The sequence below is a fragment of the Nicotiana tomentosiformis genome, chromosome 5 (assembly GCF_000390325.3).
Source record: "Nicotiana tomentosiformis chromosome 5, ASM39032v3, whole genome shotgun sequence".
In the NCBI taxonomy this organism is placed as follows: domain Eukaryota; kingdom Viridiplantae; phylum Streptophyta; class Magnoliopsida; order Solanales; family Solanaceae; genus Nicotiana; species Nicotiana tomentosiformis.
The window spans coordinates 102150602-102176985 of NC_090816.1; the positions used below are offsets into that span (position 1 = coordinate 102150602).

Consider the following 26384-nt stretch of genomic DNA (forward strand, 5'->3'; position numbering starts at 1 on the left):
TCGCCTATATGCTTCTCAAATAATAATCTTCAGGATATAATATTTTCCAATAAATATATTTCGAATATACTCCTTTCCAATAAATATATTTCGAATATACTCCCTTCAAATAAATATCTTTCAAATATAATTTCTTCAATAAATATCTTTCGAATATAACTTTTTCAAATAATACTTTTTGAATAAAAATCCATCCAAATAAATATTTTGAATATAATTCTTTCAATTAAAAGTCACCATGTGACACCTCATTTCATAATCATAAAATACGAATCTCATCCCACTTTGATATTTTTCGTAAACACGGGTCTCAACCCACTTTCATATTTTTACGACATTTCGTGCCCATAATTAAATCATCATATTTCTCCCGGCACCTCATTCCTACTTTTCATATTACATCCGCACAGACAGTTCATGTGCCAATAATAAAACCATCATATTTTTCCTGGCACCCCGTGCCCACGTTTCATATATGTTGCGGTGTGCAACTCGATCCCATATAACATTGCATGCCCGGCAATAGCCACATGCTCACAATTTTAACATAGATCACGCTATTATCAAGTTTACCGAAATAACAAGACAAGTTGCACAAGATATAAAAATAAACACAAGGAAAATCCCAACATCACATGAAAATTATCACCACAATAACTCCACATCATCACATATCATCCATGACAATAGTCACCCTTGTCTCTCTTATAGCCACCCTTATCACTCCATCCGCACAATATCCCAACACACATAACAACAGTGAAATACCACCCTTATACCCACATAATATCAACAGTGGAATGCTACCCTTATATCCTCAAAATAATAACTCAAATAACATAACAATTTACACAGAATATTACCACGGCAACATAACAAAATCAATTCATATCACAATTTGTCCATTGGCCACAACTAATTCCAAAGATATAACAAAATCAATTAATTTCACAACAAATAACCCAATGCTGCACACAATGTATATAAAACCTCAAAACAACAACAGAGATAAAAAAATAACTCAGCATAGGACAACACCTTCTTTAATCCAAATATTTTTTGTAAATATACTAACACATCATCTTAAGCTTATTTAATTAATTATTTGTAGAGGAAAAATTCATAATGATATTAAATTCCAAGAAATATCAAACTATCAAACTCATTGTATTCACATAAATATACAAGTAATAATCACATCAAATTATCATATAAAAATAAATTCAACAAACGTGAATTGATGCATGGCAAATAGATGATTTAATAAATGTCAACAATTATCCAATTTACTACACAATATGCCTAAGACTTTAACCCAATATATTTTGCACATATAAGCATGAGTACATACTCGTCACCTCGTGTACACAACTTTTCACATTACATAATTTTCACATAAAACTCGATGCCTAAGGGATAATTCTCCCACTCAAGGTTAGGCAAGATACTTACTTTTTTGAAGTTATGCCAATATTGTAAAATCGCCTCCTTGCTTGAATTGACCTCCTGACCGCTCAAATCTATCCAAATTAATTGTATAACTCCATTAAAATTAATCAGATACAATTCCGGATAATAAAGTATCGACTTAAAAATTTATTCTAAATAGTCAACAAAAGTCAATGCGGGAAAAAAAATCCCCATTTCCTCCATTAAACTTGAATTAAACGATGGATATAACCATATATTCATGAAATATAATCACTTTCGGATATAGAACACTTACCCAAGTCAAAGTCGTGAAGAACTCCTCCAAAATCGCCCGAAAACCGAGCTCCAAAATCCCAATCGAAAATGGCAAATGACCATTTTTTGTCCTTATGATTCTGCCCAGTTTTTGCACATGCGGGGGAAAATGCCACATTTGCGACCTCGCTTTTGCGAGCCAAGCGTCGCATTTGCGACCTTAACTTGCCTTCCCAGATTGCGCACCTGCGAGGGACCTTTCGCATCTGCGCTTTCACAGAAGCGTCACATGTGCGATCAATGTTTCGCAGGTGCGATCGTGCAGCTGCGCTCTTCTTTCCATAGAAGTGACGAAACAGGACTGCCCCATACATCGCAGAAGCGACCGAAAATTTGGCAGGAGCAAATGCGCACCTGCACACCAAAATTCGCAGGTGCGATTGCACCAATTGCTGCCCAGAAATTCCAACAACTTCAACAAGTCCAAAAATCAACTTGTTATCCATCTGAAATCCACCTGAGGCCCTCGGGACTTTTACCAAATATACTAACATGTCCCAAAATACAATACGAACTTAGTCGAGGTTTCAAACCACGTCAAACAATGCCGAAATTACGAATCGTGCATCGAATCGAATTATGAGTTTTCAAATCTTCCAACTTCTATATTTTGCGCTGAAACGTATCAAATCAATTCGTATTGACTTGAAATTGTGCACACAAGTCATAAATGACGTAATTGAGCTATTCCAATTTCCGGAATCGAAGTATGAACTCGTTATCAAAAAATTAACATTCAGTCGAACTTTCCAAAAATTCTCTATTTTTCAACTTTCGCCAAAATGCGTCGAATTGTCCTACGGACTTCCAAATCCAAATACAAATATACGCCTAAGTCCGAAATCATCATACGAATCTATTTCCATCATCAAAATTTCATTATGGGGTCGTTTGCTCAGAATTCAACTCTCCGGTCAACTCTTTCCATTTAAGCTTCTAAATAAGAATTGTTCTTTCAATTTAATTCCAAATCTTCCGAAAACCGAACTCGACCACACCCGCGGGTCATAATGCATATTACGAAGCTTCTTAGTGGTCCGACAACATCATCTTAGTGGAGATTATTTATTTTATTCACACTTATAAGCCTTTAAGCCAATTCCTTACACTCCAAATAATTTTCAAATTCCTTACATCAACACACGGTATTAGTCTCAGTCGGCTGTATCAATTCGTGCCCACGCATACATCATACGTATGTCCATAACCAAATCTCTGGTCATAATAATTGTTTATAATTAATTTCAACATACTCAATTAATCTCATCTTAACCAAAATCTCATATCTAATTTTCACAATATTGACGGTAACAGTGAGGCATGAAGACCTCATAATTATTTATATGGATTAACGAGTCACATTTAACGCCACTTGAGCACTCATCTCATAGGCTAAAACTCAATAATTACAACACAATTATGGCGTAGAAACACATAAAAGAATTATCACATAAGTTTATGAGGCATGACTCCCTATTAGTACCATAATACAAATTAATTTTTACAAAAGGAAGAATTTAAACTCATAAATATTTCACCATAAGGACCGCGTCCTTATATAACTTCCACCGCGGTTTGTAGCCCGGTTTAAATATTTCACATCATATAAAAATGCGAGGATCTCATCCTCAACTCCTAATCACAAGTATTTTACACATTGTGCCAACTGAAATTTTCAATTTCCCTTCTTTCTTCTCTTCAATAAATTTTGTAAACAATTTTCACAACACATAATGAACCTCCATACCGGTAGGGCATATAATTCATAAAATTAAAATCAATTATTCTGAAATCACATCAAAACCCATTGTAGAGAGCATTAGAAAGTCGTGTTTGGACTTACAACCCTTAGTAGTATATAAAATAAAAATGATAGACACGGGCTAACATCTTCAAATCTCCCAACATGGATAAATATATAAGTGGGTCACAAAATTATGAAGCTCACCCATAAGAAGAGCATAATAGGAGGACTCGCCTCAATATTCAGAAGCGAATCAAATTAATGAAAAATATCCTTTTATAATAAATCAGGATCGTACCTGTAACGACACCATTTGGTGTATCGGCCTCAGCCAATTCATAGCAATTATATCAGTGGGCTGGCCATCTACTTCTTAGGCGCCCTCTACCCGCATGTCCTCTACCCCTAACTGGTTGTGCACATGGAGTACTAACTAGAATAAAGCTTGTAGTCTGAGTGTTCTAATAAAATCCACCCCTTCCAAGTCCGGAACAATCTCTCATGATGTGCCTAGTATCACCACACTCATAACAACCCCTGTGAGGTCGCGGTTTCTCGTACTGAGTCTGTGCCGGATAACTGAAATAACCATTGTAAGAATCTCGTGTTGGTGGTGCACTATAAGAACTTACTGGAGCACCCCGAGTAATCTGATGTGCGGACTGAGCTGGCCGACTGCTCGAGCCTCCGCCATAATGGGTCATAGCCGAAGAGTAAAATCCACTGAACCCTCCAGAGCTTCGAGACCTTTAGGCCTCTTTAGACTCTCTTTCCTTACCTAGAACACCATCAATCCTCCTCGCAATCTCCACTACTTGCTGAAATAGAGTATCAATTTGCAAATCTCGATCCATGCATATTTTAAGATCATAATCGAGCCCCTCAATGAATCTGCTGACTCGCTCTCTAACTATAGGAACCAGGATAGGTACATGATAGGCTAACTCATTGAACCTGATAGCATATTCTGACACTGTCATAGTGCCTCGACACAACCATTCAAACTCTGTGCGCCACGTATCTCAGAGAGTCTAGGGAACAAACTCTTTCAGAAACGTTTCCGAAAATTGAGCCCAAGTTGGTGGTGTTGCATCGGCTGGTCTACCTTCTTCATAAACTTGCCACCACTGATATGCTGCGCCTGACATCTGAAATTAATAAAGGCAGCTCAGATCACTTCCACAAAACCCACGGTGCAGAGAATACAATGACACTTTTCTATAAAATCCTTGGGCACCCACTGAAGTTGTGCCACTAAAAGTAGGTGGACTATACCTCTTAAACCTCTCAAGTCTCTTTTGTTCTTCTTTTTATGCCTCTAGCATGACCTCAGGCTGAACCGGAATAACAGGTTATACCGATATTATACCCGAAACTTAACCAATGTGAATTCGTTACTCTAGAGTACGAGCGATAGGAGTCTGAGTTACTCCCCCAATCTGTGCAATATTTGCTGCAACAAATATCAATCTCGCTTGAGTTAATGTACCAAACATATTCAATAACTGTGTTAAAGTCTCCTGAAGTCTGGGGGTAACAACAGGTGCTTCTGATACCTATCTCCCAACTGGAGCTACTGGCGGCTCCTTAGTTGCTGCTTTGACAGGTGCTCTAGTCGCGTCACGTGCCCTTACTCGGCCTATACCTCGACCTCTTGCAACCCTAGCAGTATGTGCGGGTGTCTGCTCAGCTGACTCGGTAGCACGTGTCCTCACCATCTGCGAGAGAATAGAGATGCAAAAGCTCAAATTCCGCACGACATGAATGAAATAAGTAGAGATTTCCTAACAGTTCTGTAGTCTCTCAAAGATAAGTACAGACGTCTCTGTACCGATCCACAAGACTCTACTAGACTCGTTCGTGACTTGTAAAACCTATGAACCTAGAGCTCTAATACCAACTTGTCACGATCCAAAATCACACCACAGACGTCGTAATGATACTTAGTCTCTAAGACTAGGTAAGCCGATTTGAATAACGATTCGAGCCTTTATAAATATATATATATATATATAATCGAAACCAACAGCGGAAACAAATATGAAAAACCTCCCAAGATTGGTAATACTGAGTCACGAACTCTAACTGAATAAATGGAATGATATTAAAGATCGAATACTCAATATTGTTTGACTAAAAATTAATAGTGCAATAAAATGAAAAGACTCCAAGGGACTGTGACGACCAAGCAACTCTACCTTGAGTCCTTGCGATCACATTCTAACCTTGTCCGAGTCCGATATCCCCAATACCTGGCTCTGCACAAAAATATACAGAAGTGTAGTATGAGTACACCACAGTTGGTACCCAGTAAGTATCAAAACTAACTTGAGTGGAGTAGTGACGAGGTACAGTCAAGACACTCACTAGTCTAACAACCTGTGTAATATAGTATACAATAATAATAAAAAACAAATAACAATAATGGAAATACTAATCAACCAGTGATATACACAGCAAGGGCAACATGAACATCATTAATATTCCTCAACAAATAATAAATATAAGTACAACCAATTAATCTAGTCCTTCAAATATAAATCTTTCGCGTATATGCTTCTCAAATAACATACCAAAATCAATTCATATCACAATTTGTCCATTGGCCACAACCAATTCCAAAGATATAACAAAATTAGTTAATTTCACAACAAATAACCCAAGGCTTCACACAATGTATATAAAACCTCAAAACAACAACAAAGATGGAAAAATAACTCAGCATAGGACAACACCTTCTTTAATCCAAATATTTTTTGTAAATATACTAACACCTTTTCTTAAGCTTATTTAATTAGTTATTTGCATAGGGGAAATCCTTAAAGAAATTAAATTTCAAGAAATATCAAACCATTAAACTCACTGTATTCACATAAATATACAAGTAATAATCACATCAAATTGTTATATAAAAATAAATTCAACAAACGCGAATCGAGGTATGGCAAATAGACGATTTAATAATTTTTAATAATTATCCAATTAACTACACAATATGCCTAAGACTTTAACCCAATATATTTTGCACACATAAGCCCGAGTACGTACTCGTCACCTCGTGTACACAGCTTTTCACATTACACAATTTTCACACAAGACTCGATGCCTAAGAGGTAATTCCCCCACTCAAGGTTAGGCAAGATACTTACTTTTTTGAAGTTATGTCGATATTTCAAAATTGCCTCCTTTCTTGAATTGACCTCCAGACCACTCAAATCTATCCAAATTAATTGTATAACTCCATTAAAATTAATCGGATACAATTTCAGATAATAAAACATCGACTTAAAAATTTATTCTAAAAAGTCAACAAAGTCAACGCGGGGCTCGCCTCTCGAAATCCGATATAATTTTTATGAAATACGAGCACCCATTACGATATGAGTTCAACCATACTAATTTTATCGGATTCCAATAATAAATCGTTCTCCAAATCTTGAATTTTCGTTTTTGAAAAGTTTTTATAAAAATCCCCACTTGCTCTATTTAACTCGAATTAAACGATGAATATAACCATAGATTCATGAAATATAATCACTTTCGGATATAGAACACTTATCCAAGTCAAAGTCGTGAAGAACTCCTCCAAAATCGCCCAAAAACCGAGCTCCAAAATCTCAATCGAAAACGGCAAAATGATCATTTTTGGTCCTTATGATTCTGCCCAGTTTTCGCACAAACGAAGCGACGCAACAGGACTGCCCCATACATCGCAGAAGCGACCAGAAATCTCGCAGTAGCGAACGCGCACCTGCGCACCAAAATTTGCAGGTGCGATTGCACCAGTTGCTGCCAAAAAATTCAGCTTCAACAAGTCCAAAAATCAACCTGTTAGCCATCCGAAATCCACCTGAGGCCCTCGGGACTTTTAACCAAATATACCAACATGTCCCAAAATACAATACGAACTTAGTCGATGCTTCAAACTACGTCAAACAACGCCGAAATTACGAATCGCGCTTCGAGTCGAATTATGAGTTTTCAAATCTTCCAACTTCTATATTTTGCGTCAAAACGTATCAAATCAATGCGAAATGACTTCAAATTTTGCACACAAGTCATAAATGACGTAATAGAGCTATTCCAATTTTCGGAATCGAAATCCGACCTCGTTATAAAAAATTCAATCTTCGGTCGAACTTTCCAAAAATCTTATATTTTCCAACTTTCGCCAAAAGTGCGTTGAATTATCCTACGGACTTCCAAATCTAAACATACGCCTAAGTCCGAAATCATCATACGAAACTATTGTCATCATCGAAATTTCAGTCTGGGGTCGTTTGCTCAAAAGTCAACTCTCCGGTCAATTCTTTCCATTTAAACTTATAAATAAGAATTCTTCTTTCAATTTAATTCCAAATCTTTCGAAAACCGAATTTGACCACACACGCGGGTCATAATGCATATTACGAAGCTGCTCGTGACCTTTAGTCGCTGAACGTGACGTAAATTTTTAAAACGACAAGTCGAGTCGTTACATAAATTGAACTTTTAGAGTTAAAAGAATAAGTCAACAATTAAAAAATATGTACTAGATTGAACCTCATTAATAATTTGAATATTTTAAAATTAATTTTTTAATTAAATATTAGGTTGCCAATAAAGCATGGCTTAGTTACATTATTAGGAAAAACTTAATTGCATCGAATCAAATCGAATCGAATCGAACAAAGATGTACAAAATAACAAACTTAATTTATAATATTTAAGTTAATATATTAATTTCCAAATACTTAATAAATGAACCTAAAATAAATGTTACGCGATCAATCAGACCAATTGATTCGAGTCAAGCTAGCTCGGTCAGCCTGAGCTTTAATCGAGTCGATTTTGGCCAAACTTCAACTAATCTAAAGTAAAACGAGATGCTTTGAATTGTGTTATTTATAAAAAAACCATCTGAGTTAAAATACAAATAAGTTGAGCAACTAATTTTTTTAATAAGTTTTTTGATCTATAATAATATATATATATATTTTTTATCTTTTCAATGTTTAAAAATAAAAAATAAAAAAAATAGAGAAGTATGTTTTTTGTCTTTTCTCTCCATTGTGTGCTTTAGGTGAATAGAAGGAAAAAATTATATATTTGGCCTTTTTGTGTCATAGATTCAAATTTGTAGGTCCAATAGGAAAATAAATTTTCTCCCACATTTTCTTTCTCGTTTCTCCTCAAACCAAATTAGACCTCTAATATATAGTAGTAAGTATTTTTTATACAAGTTTCCCTTTTTTTCATTTTCTATTGCTTTGACCTTTCCCATTTTATTATTCATTCACCTTGTACTTTTTGAATTTTTCCATTTGTTAGCTTAACTTTCAAGACCTGACTCTCTTAGATACTCTCCATCTGTCTCACAAAGAGCCTTTTCAAACAAGCAAAACCCAAAAGATTAAAAGCCAGCGCGTTACCGGAAAATTTGCTAGGTTTCGCCGTTGATTCCTTAAAAATCACCAATTCAACTCTCTAATATACGATAGTTGATCAAAGTAGGTGATTTTCTTCTTCGCTTTTGCTGACTTTGCATAAATTGCAGTCAGTGTTTACTTCCAATGGAGGATCATCTTCAGATATCTCCGGCCGGGGCAAAAGCAAGTCCAGGGAAAGAGCAACAAGCCGCTGGAGTAGGCATACTTCTTCAGATCATGATGCTTGTGCTCTCATTTGTGCTTGGTCATGTCCTTCGTCGTCATCGCTTTTATTATATTCCTGAAGCCAGTGCCTCTCTTTTAATTGGTACACATTCACTTCTCCCTTTTTTTTCCTTTTGTGTATTGTTTAATTTTTCATATTTTTTGCGTTTAATTTCTGTTTCTGGGTTCTTATAATGCTAATATGAGTAGGGTATTGGCATTTCAATTTTCAAAATGCCTATATGAGTAAGGTTTTCCATATTTTGCTCTTAATCTACCATCTCATTTTCAAATTGAGCTACCTTTCACACAAAAAAGCAGTACTTATCTCTTGGAGGCAGACTCACTTTGATAAGTAGTGCGTTGGGTGGGATTCCAACCGATCTGATGTCTCTGTTTCACTTACCTGGGAATGTGGAAAAGAAATTGAACACTATTAGGAGTAACTTTTTATGGGAAGAAAATGCAGAAAAAAGAAAGATTCATGTTGTCAAATGGCAAAATGTGATACTGATAAGGAGGAGGCATGTGGGCCAGGAACTCGAGACTACACATAAAATCCTATTACATAAATGGTTGTGGAAGTATAATGATGGAAAAGTAAGCATTTGGAAGGATTTGATAAATGCCAAAGCTCTTCAAAGGGTGTCCCCCTACTTGTCAAAGCTCTTCAAAGGGTGATATCTGGAGTAACATCAGTAGACTATGGAATCATTTTCAACAATACACTAAACTGAAACTGGGCAATGGTGTCAGAATCAAATTTTGGACTGATGTGTGGAGGGGTGGGGGTGGGGGGGTGGGGGGTGTAAGTTTGAACATTAGATCCCTGCCTTATACAACTGCTCCACCAACAAAGCAGGGACTGTTTATGATTTTTATTCTCCTAGTGGGTGGCAGCTAAATTTTTGGAGAGATTTTAATGATTTAGAGTTGGAAGAAGATGGACAATTATTTCAAATATTGGAGATGGTTGTGGTTGAAGAAGATAGAGAGGATGCCATGGTTGGCTCCAGCTTAAAACTTTGAAACTATACCACATCATACTCGGCAACTGAAGACATGAAGTATTCTGTCAAGAGCTGTTACACTCATCTCCAAAAACAATCTGATTAATTATGTACTGAATTGGCCATGGAAAATGCTATGGAGAACCAAAGCACCTATCAAAGTGGCTTGTTTTGGATGGGTTGCTATCAGAGAAGCCTGTTTAACTCAAGATAATCTACAGAGAAGAGGCTTTCCTTAAGCAGCATGTGTTATCTATGTGAAGAATCGAGAAAGCTTGGAGTCGGTAAATCATCTTTTTATTCACTGCAAAGTTGCTAAGCAAAGCTGGGAGCTCTTCCTAAATCTTTGTGGTGTCATTTGGGCTATGCCTTCAGATGTTAGGAGTCTAATTCAAGCAAGTGGAAAAGATATCAAAGTTTCAGAAGCAGCTTTGTAGGACCATTCCCCGGTGCATTTTCTGGACCATTTGGACAGAAAGAAATAGTGTTTGCTTTGAGAATAAAAAGAATAATATTTTTAGTTTTAAAAAATTTATGTCTGCATAATCTGTTTTGTACTCTTGTGTACCCTTTTGGTATACTTTTTATTAATAATACTTTACCTTATCAAAGGAAAAAAAAAAAGCTTTGGTGGGCAGTTACCTGGTACCTGTGCTGGTGAGAGGCAGCAGGTACCGGTGGAATAGTCGAGGAACACGCAAGCTAGCCCGAACACCTCCGTCATAAAAAGAAAAGAAGAAAAAAAATTGAGGTATCCTTTTAGCTGGAATTTGCTGGGAATGTTGTTGCACCAATTTGACTTTGTTGTTGTGGGTAATTGTTTAAGAAGTCAGTGGAGCAAAGTATCCATCTAGGCTTTGTCGACTAGTTGGGAATTTAGTTGTTGGTGCATTTACGTTAGGCCTAGGAGTCTTGTTAGTTTGGTTAGAGCTCTGTATATTAGTGTGTTATCTAGCTTTAGAAAACCCTTAAATTGAGTATTAGAATGAAAGAGACCCAAAGGGGGTAGAATGAATAGAATCTTCACATAGCTGAACGCATCTAGTTTGGGATTGTGATATTTTGGTTTGGTTGATGTTGGTAATAGTTCATTGTTCTAGTGAGTCAGTAAAATGCAATTCGAGTACTGTATTTTGAAGGTTGTTCAGCATATGATATTGACTTGATCGATTGAGATACCATTTATCTTGGAACTTGCTGAAATTTATGTTGCATGGATTTTCTTTGTGGCAGGTTTGATTGTAGGAGGATTGGCTAATGTATCAAATACAGAAACAAGCATTAGGTAATTTTTTGAATTTTCATCACCATTTAGTTCTTGAAGATTTTATTTATTTCTACAGATTCTTGTTGCTGGACTTTTGACTCTTTTTTTCCTTCTGCTTCTTGCTTGGCAGGGCATGGTTTAACTTCCATGAAGAGTTTTTCTTTCTCTTTTTATTGCCACCGATCATATTATATCCACATTTAGATTCTTTCCTGCAGAAAATTTTCTATTGTTTTCGTTCCACGTGCTGTAGTTAAATATTCAGCTTCTTCGGGAATTTATTTGCAAAAGTTCTTTTCCTTGACCTTGTTTGCTTACTCAGTCAGGATTTAGTCTATCACCTGTAAGTTTTCTTCTCTTGTTACTTACTTGATATGCAACCTCCTTTTGTTTTTGCATTGCTTAACATTATGGCTTTTATTGATGCTGTAAGCAGAAACCGTTCTTCTCAAACTTTGGAGCAATTATCACTTTTGCTATTTTAGGAACTTTCATTGCTTCTATTGTCACAGGCATTCTGGTGTGAGTACTGCTTGCGTCCATGATTTTCTTTGTATTATCAGTTTCCACGCTCATATAATTAATTTGTTGTGAATGCAAATTTTGCAGTTACCTTGGTGGAGTTACGTATCTCATGTACAAACTTCCATTTGTCGAGTGTCTGATGTTTGGTGCTCTTATATCGGCAAGTGATCCTGTCACTGTTCTGTCTATTTTCCAGGTTAGTCTTTCTTTATTGGCATTCTGCACAGTTCTAATCAACTGCTTTGCTTCCTGTATTAGACTAGGCACTTTTGAGTGTCTTCTCTATTTTATTTTATTTTACTTTTTGTTTGTTTGGTTTTGTACAATTTACAACATATGTCAACACAATAAAATCCATAAAAAAAGAGTGCCTTCTCATTATCTTAAAAAAGCACTTTTCTGGTGACATCTTGTCACGACCCAAAATTCACTAGTCGTGATGGCACCTAACCCACTCGCTAGGTAAACCAATTAACAATAAACCACAATATAATGATAATGATAAGAGTCGAAAATGAAATAATTGAATTTTATACAACTTCCGAGGACTGATAGTACAAATCATGAGCTTCTAAGATTTAGAGTTTACAACGCTAGTATGAAATAAATACATCATCTGTTTGAAATGTACATAAACAAATTCTTATAAATCTAAAGCTACCATGAACAAGAGGCAGCTACAACCGGAACGCAGGTTCATCTTCAAAGCTAGCTCCCGCCATACACAGCAATATCAACTCCAAAATCTGCACGCAAGGTGCAGAAGTGTAGTATGTGTACTCAATAAGTAACAAACCTAACCTTAGGTTGAAAGCAATGACGAGCTTGGCGAAACGGTCAGAGTCCAACACCGATAACCAAGAACAACTCGTAACAATATAATAAAAGCAGTACAAGTAATAACTCCAAGACATGATGCTCAGCTCGTTCACAATTACGGAAAATAGGCATGCTTCTCAAATATAAAAATAAAACCCAAATCTTTCATCGAAATCACCAAAATATGAGTATATTAGAAAACTGTGATTTTTCCCAAAAACTTTCAACAACAGATAAGATGTTTCATTATCAGATAGCATGAGGAAAGTACGTCTCTACGCCTCCATGTCAATGTGCATGTGAAGTCATGAATGTCACAATACCGTACATCATGAGGAAATGTATCTCTATGCCCTAAGTTGCTCGGACTCGGGTGCGGATATCCGATACGGGGACGGATCCGAGTATCGGATGCAGCAAAATCTAAATTGTAAGATTCGGGGGTGAGGATCCGCATATGGATACGGGTGCGGGGATACGACTAAGAAAATTCAAAACTTGTACTGATAGGAATGATCAAATGATCTAATAAGATGGGATCTCTAATATAATAGTGTATATGTTTTGTTATCGATTAAATTAGTCAGATAAAGTTCATCCTTGGTTCCTATCAAACATACAATTACATTTCAAATATTTCGATAATTTTAACTATTATTAATTATATTTTAAGTATTTCGACAGTTCAAAAGTACTAACAAGACGGGATCGCTAATATAATAGTTAGCTTTTTATACAAGTAGTAAATTATGTACAACTAGTAAATATTTCGTATAAATTAATTTTGCGCGATTAAAATATATAAATTATGTAGCAAAAAATCAGCATGCTAATAATTAATTTAGAAATAATTACTGGAGTATATTGTATGAGAAAGAAACATTTGCAAATTGCAGCCTTTCAATTACGTGTCACAAGTACATATAATAAAGGGGACAAGAAGCATATAATGGAGAATAAAGGGGTTATCTTATTATATTATTATATAAAGGGGACAAGAAGTAATGGAGAATAAATGGGTTATATTATTATATTATTATATTGTTATTACAATTAAGAGTGCTTTAGGAAGGAACTGTATCGTCTCTTCTAGGTCATCTTCCTCAGTTCCCCAAATTCTTTCAAGCTCTTACAGATGCTCAAAATCCTCCTACTTCTTTCAAGCTCTTACAAATAGCCATTCACGCTTCGTTCACGTCCCTTCGTTCTTCCCTCATAATAGAAAATGAAAGTCATTCAACGCAAAGTTCCATCTACATCGCTGCTGGGTCAGTCAAAGTGTCCGAAGTCGGTTGACCGAATCCGGGACGTATCCCATCCTCGTCGCCGTCCCCGTCGCGTATCGGGACGGGGACGGCACCAAAACCGACGAGTTCGCGCAACTTAGTCTACGCCTACATGCCAAGTATGCATGTCAAATGTAATGCATCAGAGTGATGAACTCATGAACTCACACTCTCAAAGTACTCAATCTCACTGTCTCACACTCAATCACTCGGTACCTGCGCTCACTGCTGGTATGTCAAACTCCGGAGGGCGGATCCTGCCCAAGCGCTAATATAAAGCCAATCTGGCCTGCTGAGGCAATCAACCCGATCCCATAATAATAAAGCCTATAAGTTCTACTGCGGCGTGCAACCCGATCCATATAATAATAATATATATATATATATATATATAAAGCCAATATGGCCTGCTGCGGCGTGCAACCCGATCCCATAATCATCACTCACAATCAGGCCCTCGGCCTCACTCAGTCATCAATCTCCCCAGTCTCTCGGGCTCACAAATCTCATTCCAATCATCCCAAACTATGATACATGATGTAACAATAAATGATAACAAAGACTGAGATATGATATGCAAATGATGAATGTGACTGAGTACATAATTGCAATTTAAGCAAATAACTCAACAACAGAAATAACCTCAGTGGGTCCCAACAGGATAAACATATAGCCTAAACATGGTTTCTAACATCGATCGCAACTCAATTACTCTAGCATATAGAAATTTCATGGAATAAAACAAGATCAAATAGCTACACAGTACTACGGAATCAACCGAGTCATAATGCACACGGTGCACGCCCACACGCCCGTCACCTAGCATGTGCGTCACCTCCACACCAACACATAACACGTATATTCAGGGATTCATACCCTCTGCACCAAGTTTAGAAGTGTTATTTACCTCGAACAAGCCAAATCCAACACCGAGCAAGCCAAACAATACTCCAAAAACACCATCCTGTGCGTACTGACCTCCGAACGACTCGAAACTAGCCAAAAGCAACTCAAGAACATCAAATAATGTCAAAGGAAACAAACTCAATCGATAAAGGTGGAATCTTTAACCAAAAGCCCAAAGTCAACCAAAAAGTCAAACCCGGGCTCGCACTTCGGAACCCGATAAAACTCACAAAATCCGACAACTCATTCAATTACGAGTCCAACCATACTAGTTTCACTCAAATTCGACTCCGAATCGATATTCAAAACCCAGAAAATTCACTTTATGAAATTTTAGACAAAAACCCTCAATTGCTCTTTCAAAATCATCAATCAAATGCCAAAAATCGAAGATGGATTCATGAAATATAATCAAAACCGAGTCCGTTACCCCAATCCATGTGGTGAAAATCGCCTAAACAATTGCCCAAATCCGAGCTCCCCAACTCAAAATATGACCAAATAAGCAAACCCTCGATATTATACTGTTCTGCCCAGAGCCCCAGACCTTCTCGCATCTGTGATAAATGAGCCGCTTCTGCGACATGACATCCGCTTCTGCGGAAACAACTGGAAAATCGGCCCCTCACACCTGCGGAAAAACATCCGCTTCTGCGACATCGCAGGTGCGACAATAAACGCGCATATGCGCAACATCTCGCTCCTGCGCAAATGATCCCTCTTCTGCACACACGCAGGTGCGCTTCACACTCCGCATCTGCGATGGTCTCCCAGCCTAGCCTTCTTCGCAGGTGCGCCAATGACCTCGCTACTGCGACTACCGCACCTGTGTAAGCGCAACTGCAGTACCAACAACCACACATGAAGGGAAAATGGTCTGAAACACGTCCGAAACTCACCCGAGCTCCTCGTGACCCCGTCCGAACATACCAACAAGTCCCAAAACATTACACAGACCTACTCGAGGCCTCAAATCACGCATAACAACATCAAAACCACAAATCGCACCTCGAATCGAACTTAACGAACTTTTGAACTTTCAACTTCCAAAACTCGTGCCGAATCATATCAAATTAACCCGAAATTACCTCAAATTTTGCACACAAGTCCCAAATGACATGACGAATCTATTCCAATTTCCGAAACCATAATCTGAACCCGATATCTTCAAAGTCAACTCCCGGTCAAACTTATGAACATTCCAAACATTCAAATTTTCAACTTTCGCCAAATTGTGCGGAAACCTTCTAGAAATATCCAAATGCAAATCCGGGCATACACCCAAGTCCAAAATCACCATCCAGACCTAACGGAACCATCAAAACTCCGATCCGGGGTCAATTACACAAAAGTCAAACTTGGTCAACTCTTCCGGCTTAAAGCTTCCTAGTTGAAAATTATTCTTCCAAATCCATTCCGAACACCTGAAAACCAAAACCGGCGATTCACACAAGTCATAATACATTATATGAAGCTACTCAAGACTTCAAATGACTGAACGAAATACAAATGCTCAAAACGACCGGTCGGGTCGTTACACATCTATACTATTTACAATGTAATGTCATTGATCATGTTAGCCCTTCAGTTCTGTGTATATGAACGCCAGCAGAAGGCCGACTGAGTAAGGAGTATGAGATATGTTAGATCAATGTACTAATTGTCACGGCCCAAAACTGGAAGGTTGTGACCCGCACTTTGCGAGCAATCTAACCACCAAGCGAACCTTGACTGATCTAAGTCAAACAAACAATAGGACTCTGGGCGGTCCCGTACCATCAGATAACATGCAGCAATTCTAAGCTAAACTGTGCCGAGTCTCAAACTTGGCTCAAGGGCCTAATCACATAATAAATTGGTCCACTAGAGACAAACCATAACATACTAGTCAACTTGTCCACTGACAGTGGACGTGGAGTAGGACCAGTTGGTGGAGCATCTAACTGAAGCATATAACTGAAAATGGGTGCAACTTAAAAGTGTAAACAAAATAAGATAGACTACTAAGACCTCCACGAAGAAGTCGGAGGATCACTAGTGCTGCCTGATCAGTGTAGTGCTCAAACATCTGCTGCTATGTCTGATTTTAAGATAACTCTGAAAGCTCTGCATTACTTTAACTTTAGATGCAATAGTTAGAAAAACATTAAGATAAGTTCTACTGTTTTTTTATGAATGACAAAGGTAGAGAAAATCTTAAACACTGAAGATGGATAAAGTTATAGAATAAGTAACATATAGCACTGATGTGGCACATTCCTTTGCTTTGCTTTGCTTTGCTTTGTTAAAACAATCAATTTTGGAAGAATATTAAGTATATGTAGAGGCTTATAAACCAAAGGAAAGGAAAGAGGAACTCTAGGCAGAAAGTGAATATGCCCTTGGCATAGTAATGACCTAAAAATAAGCGTGGCCTTTTCTTTTCGATCTCGGTTAAAGCTAAGAAGCCTTGTCGCCCTTTGCACTTTTCACTTTTAATAACACGGAAAGCCGAAGCCCAGAAATAATGAGAATACTTAATAACCAAAAAGATATCTGGTAATAATCTTAGAAAAAGCATCCTAAACCAATTCAAGTAAAGAATTTTTTGACAAAGGCAATTCAAGCGAAGAATGTTTGTAGTTCAAGTGAAGAATGTTTCTAGTTTTGTGTTAGTCTTGAATTTTGGATTACTCGTAAGCATATTTCGCGAATGTGCTTTTGCCTTTGTTCTTAGTAGTGATATCATAGGTATTTGACTGTGTAAGAACAATCAATTTCATATTAGTTCTAAAAGAAGTTTTGGCTTAATAATCAAGGAGGTCAATGCATATCCAATATTCTATAATGTATTCAATTTAATAATTCAGCGCAAGTCTGAATCGGCCCTTCAATTGCACCAATATTTTAGGAGAAAATGTAAACTTGCAAAGTATTTAGGAACTAAACTTGCATCAAGCTCAGAGTATTAGAGTCAGAATGGATTCTAATTAGAGGAGCAGATTTTAATGTAGGTTTCTCTACTTTTGGCGTGCTGTTTCTATATGGGGAGTTAATCGACATCAATAAATTATTTGCCTTGTCAAGAAAATGAGGATGCTTCTTGCAAAGTATAACTTTTTTGGAATAGAGAAGTGAACAAGTTTATTCTGCTAAAATTATAGTCTAGCAGCTAGGACTGGCAACCTAAGTCATGTTTCGTTGAGAGGGGAAGATAGAAACTGATAAAGAAGGGCGGGGACAAAGGCACATTTGGTAGTACGATGCAGGATGTATGGTAGGTCCAAGTTTGGTATTTAGGTGGAGAAGGGTAAAGGCCGGGCCCATGTTTCGAAGCTGAAAACAACGGATTTCTCGGTTAAAAAGAAGGGGAAAAAAACAATCAGGAGAAACCATACCGGGAGGAGATGAATAAGGAAGCTAAATAAGATAGCTTGTCAACAAATACTTCTGCTTCCTAATATCTTGGATTGTTGCAGAGTTGAGGGGTTCTAAGATTGTGGAGAAACCTTTGACCATGACCTGTAGAACTTTCCCCCGTGCTTCACAGAACTTCCGAGGATCATAACTGTGCAGCTCTTAATTAGTTATCTTGTGACAGATAGTAGTGTAAACGGAACAAGAATCAGGTAGACAAGCCAAAAGAAATTTATTACTAGTCGTACACCACGGCGTGGCGTAGCTCTCCAAATTAGAGAGCTCTATAGGGAAGGCTTAAACAGAGCAAATCAGCCTATAATGTAGCCAATCTATCCAGAAATTCACAACAATCATTATGTCTTTCCCAAAAGCCGTAATACTCTTCCAGAAAAGGGTCCAGAAAGGTAATGTGCTGAATCTAGCAAAGTTGCATTTTTCCCTACAGCAATAGTTTGTCTATTCTCTTCATCCATAAGCACCAAAATAGACGCTCAGGGATCATCACCATACTTTCCTCCACGTAACCTTGTTATTGTGTTTCCAGGCTAGGGTACCTCTTGCAACAGATCTATCACAGTCCAATCACTAGCACTATATAGTGAACATCAGTGATCGACCTGCCTAAGGCCCATGGGAAAGTAACACTAGCTACCTATTTAAGTAGCTAAATACAGGATAGCGAAATTTAAAGTATAAGCTATTTTTATATATATGGAGAATTGTCCATGTTCTGCTCTTGAGTTGGATAAGGATTAGCAAGGTAGACTTTGTGGAATTTAGATCAGATTCCATCACTAACTACCTTAAGAAGGGAGTAGTTGTGTTCTTGTTAATATTCTCTCTTAGCTTCTTTCCATTTGTTGGTTGAAACTACTTGCATGAAGTCAATCTAGCGGGTTTAAGTAGTGTTTCTGATAGCGTCGACAAAAAAAATATCGTGTTTGACAAAACGCCTGGAAATTGTATTAGCTAATAGAGGAGATATGAGTTTTGTACCTCCAACATGATTGTCCTATTGGATTTTTGGATTAAAAAAATAACTATGCTTCAATCATAAACAAGTTGGGTTGACTATATAAATCCTCGTGGACCATGTCGCTCCATTTAAGCTCATCGCAGGCCAATAAACTAGGTATATATAATCCGAAAAATCTAATAGACCATACCTCGTTGAGGGAGATATGACAATTGAAAAGGAGAGCCACGGTTGCTGTGCTAACTCAATATTGACAAGATATGACTTTGAAACATTGAGGTTTCAAGAACAAAGATTTAAGAGTGTAACATTGGAGAAGGAGAAGAGGGAGAAGAAATTTGTTTTTATCCTGGTCTATCTCAACTGTCTCTGTCATCACAGGCTGAATATCAGATCTGTAGACTAGCTTATATATATTTATTTTTGATAAATAAAACCTTTTAGTATTATATATTGTTAGCAACTGTTATCTCTTTTTGCCAGATTTGTTATCATTTTTATACAAGTAACTATTTCTCTCTTTACCAATTGATTACCTTTCTGATATCTCTCTTTGCCAACTTATGTGATGCTGGCTTTTCAAAACTTTCAAATTGATATAGCTAGGTCTACTGTTTCATCATTGGCTAAGCCTGCTGTGCTTTTGTTGAATGAGTTTTTCTTTAACATTATTGTAGGAGCTTGGCACAGACGTGAACCTATATGCTTTAGTGTTTGGGGAATCTGTTTTAAATGATGCAGTAAGTCCTACGCATTCTTTATATGAAAAGTTGACATTTCACTATGGCGATTACTTGTTTTCCCATTGGCACTTTAAATTTTGTATTTGCATTCTTTATCCCAAATAACAAGGTTATGTATTTGTATTTTGTGTATTTATTTCTTTGTTTTTCTTTGTATGCTGCACACTTGGAAGATGGCAATTTCGTTGTACAGGTTAGTACACGTATGCTTAACCATTGCTGTGGATTTGATATTCAAGGAGCATCTGCACATATGAATAGATCCAGATGGATTGATAATCAGGCACTGGATTGTTTTGTAGGACAATGTCATTGGTGAGAAGCAACATGTCAACTGGTCAAAATTACTTCATGATAACTGTCCGTTTTTTTGAAACTTTTATGGGCTCCTTGTCAGCTGGTTAGTATCTTCTACTGTTTACTTTTTTCCTCTCATCTTCTTCTCTCAGTGAAAGCTAATGTTGGCATAAGAAGAGAAGGTCAAGCAGGTGTTGTTTTAAGGAAAACAAAACTAATTAAACTATTCAAATTATGTCATTTTCTGGAAAGCCCGAAACCAAGAGGATGCTCTCTTTTTAAGCAGTCTGAATAGATTCCGTTGTAACTGCTGGAGCCCAGAAAAAGGGCAGCCCGGTGCACTAAGCTCCCGCTATGCGCGGGGTCCAGGGAAGGGCCGGACCACAAGGGTCTATTGTACGCAGTCTTACCCAGAAATTTATCCAAAAACTGCTGGTCTATTGCTGGAGCCCAGAAATTTATCCAAAAAAAAAAATCAAATGAAACTGCTGGAGTCAGTATCTGTATGCATTTGTTCTAAGATCAGTGATTATTTCTTAATAGTTTGACTTCAAGCTTTATTTGGAGTCAACTAACTGCTTGCTGCTATGATTCTACAGGTGTTGGAGTTGGATTTGTTTCTGCTTTGATATCCTTCATGTTCTACTTTCTTCCGATGGTGCAGCTCATGCACAGAAAAAATGAACCAGGAAGGGGTTGCCTTCTTAATGATTTATAACCAAACTCTCTAGGTCTTCTAAAGATTACGGTGCCTCTATAATCGCTAATTGTTTCAATGCATCATGATGTTTATTTAATAAGCTTAAAGGTTCTACTGTATTTTGTTATATTTATTTACCTTTATATCCTGCATAACCAAACAGCAGTGAAGGTTATTCATCTTCTCATTCTCTCGGCCTTTACCTTTTTGGTCTTTTCATTCTCTTCTGTGTTGTCCACTTCTTTTACTCTTCAAATTATGAAATGTGTATTTGATGCTTTCTAGCTCATAAAAGCGTTGTGCTTCCTTGACTCCACACACCTTTTTAAATATGCTGGCTTGGATATTGACAAGTAAGTCAAGTATTTTATAGCTTTTCGCAGCTTGATCTGTTTCTAACTGTGATAATACTGATGGTGCTTCCACGAATTCCATTGGCAGTCTTCAGAACTTGGAGAGCTGTTTGTTTGTCCTCTTTCCATATTTCTCGTAAGCTACTACATCAGATTCCCTCAATTTTCCACATTCTATCTTGTTTTTGTACCTGGCATCAGGGCATGTAATTTATCGTTAACCATCATCTTTCAGATATATGCTAGCAGAAGGACTTGGTCTCTCTGGCATAGTGTCTATTTTGTTCACTGGAGTCGTAAGTTCTCATCTATCTTTTCTCCATTTTTTCATTTTCTAATTTCTAAGATATGTGCTTAGTACTTCTGGATTTGGTTTTGTAGGTTATGAAGCGCTATACGTACTCAAATCTATCAGAAAGTTCACAGCGATTTGTGTCGGCATTCTTTCATCTGATATCATCATTGGCTGAAACCTTTGTGTAAGTTGGGCATTCAAGTTCTTGAGGATTTGTGATATTCCATACTTCCCATTTTGTTGAATATCTTCAGTAAATGCTTGATTTTTGGTTTAACGTGCAGATTTATATATATGGGATTTGATATCGCAATGGAAAAACATAGCTGGTCCCATGTTGGATTTATTTTTTTCTCAATTGTATCCTTGACATGTAGTCTTTTTTATATAGAAACTTGTTCCTTAATGTTATTGTGAATCGACCTTTTTACCCTTAACTCCTTGTTCGCCCCAGTTGTTCATTGTGATTGCAAGGTATGTTTGTTACTCTCTGTTTTCTTATTCTGGGATTACCCTTGGCTACATGGTTTTATTCCTGGCTCATTGTCCCAATGCTCTATATTGCTCTATATTTTCCCCCTAATTTGTTAATGATTGGATAGAATGATCACGAGGTTGTCCATACATAATTTGCTAATCTTTTTCCTCTCTTTCATCAAGGGCTGCCAATGTGTTTGGTTGTGCATATTTGGTGAATCTGGTACGACCTCCACACCGGAAGATACCAGCAAACCATCAAAAAGCACTCTGGTACAGTGGTAAGTGGTGAAGAAATTATTTTTTCAACCTACATCTTGGATTTTCAATTCTAATTTGACTCATTATTGATGCTGACATATAGGTCTTCGAGGCGCGATGGCTTTTGCCCTTGCTTTGCAGTCAGTCCATGATCTTCCTGAAGGACACGGTCAGACAATATTCACTGCTACCACTGCCATTGTTGTATTAACGGTAGGCCAACTAACTCGAGTTTTGATTTACTTCTTATTGATGGCCTAATATGGGTGAATGAACTATCCAGAGATCAAGCAGTAAAGAGAAACTAATTGAGATAAGATGACTCTTATTCTGCGGGTGAGAAAGAGTTGATTGAATGAGTACATCGATACAAACATTGAAGTCAGATTAGCAGCTGCAAAATTTCCTCCTTTGCTAATTGCAAGCATTAGAATTGCTGGTCCAAAACTTTTGTGCCTCTGTTTTTCTTTTAATAAATGAAAGAAGGTAAAATATATTTTTCCAGCATCAAGTGATTGCGGGGCCTGTGCATTTCCAAATAACAAAAGCTCGGTTCTTTTACTGCACGTAATGAACTGAGAGATTCTTTCATGAAACCTGTATCATGTACATCTGTCTCCCAATTCAAAGATGATAACAAAATATACATCGAAATTTAGTGCAAGGATGCATTGCTTCTTCCTTCTCAAATTCTCTGGTTCCGCTCTTTCCACACCACCCACCAAATGGTCGCAGGGATTGTATTCAGTGTTCCATATCTCCTATTCTGCTTTCTTATGCTCTCCTGAACCAACACTGTAACAGCTCTTTTTCTTGGCATACACATGAAGTTCCAGTGGGTTCAGCATCACGTCCCATAATTGCTTGTCAGTCTGCAGTGGATGAATAAATAATTTGTATCTTCATATCCTTCCTCAGAAAGCACATATCTGTTGCATATAACAATTCCTCTCCTTTATAAGTTTTGCGTTGGACATGCTTTGTGCACTACCCGCCATGTGAAACATTCCCCTCTGTAAGGTGTTTTATTTTTCCAAATAAGCTTCCGTGGTCAGCCAGCATTTGTTTGCTGGACAGAAACCTGTATGCTGAACTGTGAAATGGCTATTTCTGCTTCCTTTCCATATCAAATAGTCTGGAATGCCTTGTGATATTTGAGTGTTGCTGATGTGCTGGAGTAGTTGGCAACTTCGCATATGCTCTCTAGTTCCCAATCATTGAAGTGTCTCCTGAGTTGGATGTCCTGCTTTTGTGTTGATCCATGTTTTTTTTTTTATTCCCAGCCCTTCTTTTCTGGCTGCCCTGGCAGTATTCGAGTTGACCAATTTTATGTGTTTCTTCTCCCTGTTGTGACCTGCTAGAGATATTCCCCTCAGTTTGTCAATTCTTTTCTCTACCTTTTTGAGCATTGGAACATGGACAAGGTTTAAGTTGGCAGCGCATCCAGCACAGAATTTATAAACACCATTCTGTTTCCTAAAGAAAATATTTTCTTTTCCAATCCGCCAATTTCCGTTCACATTTTTCCAAGACTCTTTAGCTTTCGATTTATTTTTAGTTTTTTTATCGGGTCACAAGATTGGTTGGGGGCATTAAAGTACCTGAAGCAGCATTTTAGCATTTGCTAGAACTCCTCACTAACCTTAACCATTGAATGGGTGAATAATGATCACTTGATCATTTAGGGGTCGTTTGGTTTGAATACGGCTTATGCCGGGATAAGTTATGCTGGGATAAGTTATCCTGGTGTTGTTTTTTATCCACTATTTGGTATGTTTTATTAAAAATGACAATTGCATAATTTGTAAGAAAAAGGTATAAGTTATCTCGGCACTAATTACCCCACCCTCTACAAGGTATAAGTTATCCCGGTACTAATTATAATCCCGGGATAACTTACACCAGGTTTGCTAACCAAACAAAGTATTAAGGTGGTATTAAATTTTTATACCAGCACTATACCTTCTTATACCTCATACCAAACGACCCCTTAGTGTGTATCTTTTTCTCTAGGAGATGTTTGGTTCATTGCATTAAAAACGGGATATACGGTGTAACAATATTATGGTTTAATACACCCTGTTCAGTGCTATTCTTATACACCCTACCAAACGACCTCTAAGGCTTCTGTAAGACCATTGTTATTCACAGTGGCACTATCTGAAACCACAGGCTTTTCTAACAACTGGTCTTAATGTATGTGTGAGATAAAAGTAAACAGAAGTCTAACATTACACGCAGCTCTAAAGATCATTGTATTAGATAGTCACTTAGAGAACTCTATGTTGGAGTAGAATTAGAGAAATTTATCACGAAAAATAGAAAGAACAAGAAAAAGCTGATTAGTAAAGACAGACACGAACTGGTGGTGAATAATGTCTGTGTTCTGCGGAAGCCATGCAGTCTGGCATTTTCCAAATATAGAATCATTTAAACTGATTTTTATCGCTTTACTTCCATTTTGATTACTATTACTCTTTTGTACCCATTCTTCCTTCATACTGGATGGATGATCTCTTCCACAATATGTTCTGAATATAATCTAATCAAACTGCAACTTTTCAGGTTTTGATTATTGGAGGATCAACAGGAACCATGTTAGAAGCCTTGGAAGTTGTGGGTGATGGTCATGCTGGCTCCTTGGGTGAAGTAAGTGTATTAGCAATGCTGTTTGTCAACAGTGTAATAAGTTGAATTTTGCTCAGTGCACTAATACTCCTGCTCTTTTCTGGCTTTAGACCTTTGAGGGGAACAATGGATATATAGCTCCTTCTTATAGTGATGAATCTTATGATGGTGAATCGTCATCAGGGAACAGGTTCAGGATGAAACTTAAGGAGTTCCACAAAAGGTAATGTTTATTTGCTTGTGACACAATGTAAGCGTAGGGAGATTTGAATCTTGGTTGCCTCAATGTTACTAAGTCATCCCAGCTAACTAGCTAGTGGGTTTACTGCTGGGAGACACAGGTGGTCCTCATCATTTCCTGTCTTTTAATGCATTTTATTTTTTCCAGCACGACTTCATTTTCAGCACTGGACAAGAACTACCTCACTCCATTCTTTACTACTCAAGGTGGAGATGAAGATGAAGGTAATCTGCGCTTCATTTACACTCTTTAATGTTTCTTGTTGTGCTCATCATTTATTTTGTCTAATCATATATACAACGAATAACTCAATAAGCTCATGCAAATCACTTTCTACAAGCTGTAGAAGCTCAGGCAAATATGACTATTTTTTCCTGCTACACAGATGAGCCAATTATGCACAGCTCCAGAAGAGGTGTTTATGATGGCCACAACTGACTGACTTTCAAAGGCCACAGTCAAATTTTCAGATGACAAGACTCGTACAAACTACATTTTGCTGCAAAGATAAAATCAACTTCAAGCATACTCTGCGGACCAATGGGGATGAGTGTCTTGTTGATTGTAATTATGCATCAATTATGACGAAAAGTTTAGATTCTTTAGGGGTACAAAAAGAAATAACAGATGGCATCAGTATAGGAAGTTCAGGATTAAGCATACCTAGCAGAGCAAATCACCTGATATATTGTATATGAATATGAATATTCAAGCCAGGATTAGGACCGGAAACAGGATTCCATTGCGAGTGGCTTGTATATGCTGAAATGACTATACTATTCGTTCATCTTTAACTTTTACAGGTTAATGCAGGTCTAAAAAATTTTCATCTCTAACTTTTGCAAGTTAGTACAAGTTTAAAATGTGGTAAAGAGTTGCGGGTGCTCCTTCGTGATTATCAAGTAAGTTGTATATTCTGTTTAGTTTGTTGAGACAACTGAAGTGTTACTGCAGTATTTTGGACAAACTTACCAGCTTCCTGTTCATGATCTATGTGGATCACGATTACCATAAACTGTCTTTCTTTAAACCAAATTGTAGATATGATATGATCAGCTGATGAAGTGAGCGATGGAGA

At 37.3% G+C, this 26384-nt stretch overlaps 1 protein-coding gene across 1 annotated transcript; it reads left to right on the forward strand.

The window, feature by feature from the left end:
- Positions 1-8790: 8790 nt before the first annotated feature.
- On the forward strand, positions 8791-26142 carry LOC104098452 (sodium/hydrogen exchanger 6-like). The gene is made up of 22 exons (XM_009605187.4): positions 8791-9226; positions 11367-11418; positions 11531-11590; positions 11719-11743; positions 11837-11922; positions 12010-12121; positions 19989-20051; positions 20228-20247; positions 20357-20454; positions 20951-20979; positions 21373-21404; positions 21493-21540; positions 21640-21700; positions 21786-21883; positions 21984-22059; positions 22154-22173; positions 22360-22457; positions 22541-22650; positions 25003-25086; positions 25176-25288; positions 25454-25530; positions 25692-26142. The coding sequence occupies exons 1-22, from the start codon at positions 9043-9045 to the stop codon at positions 25742-25744; spliced, it is 1599 nt and encodes a 532-aa protein (XP_009603482.1). The 5' UTR covers positions 8791-9042; the 3' UTR covers positions 25745-26142.
- Positions 26143-26384: the final 242 nt, after the last annotated feature.

Coding starts and splice junctions, on each gene's coding strand:
- LOC104098452 (XM_009605187.4), top strand. CDS start 9,043: ATGGAGGATCATCTTCAGATATCTCCGGCCGGGGCAAAAGCAAGTCCA. Junction 20,248..20,356: donor ATGGCAATTTCGTTGTACAG/GTTAGTACACGT, acceptor ATTGTTTTGTAG/GACAATGTCATTGGTGAGAA. Junction 22,060..22,153: donor GATTTATTTTTTTCTCAATT/GTATCCTTGACA, acceptor TGTTCGCCCCAG/TTGTTCATTGTGATTGCAAG.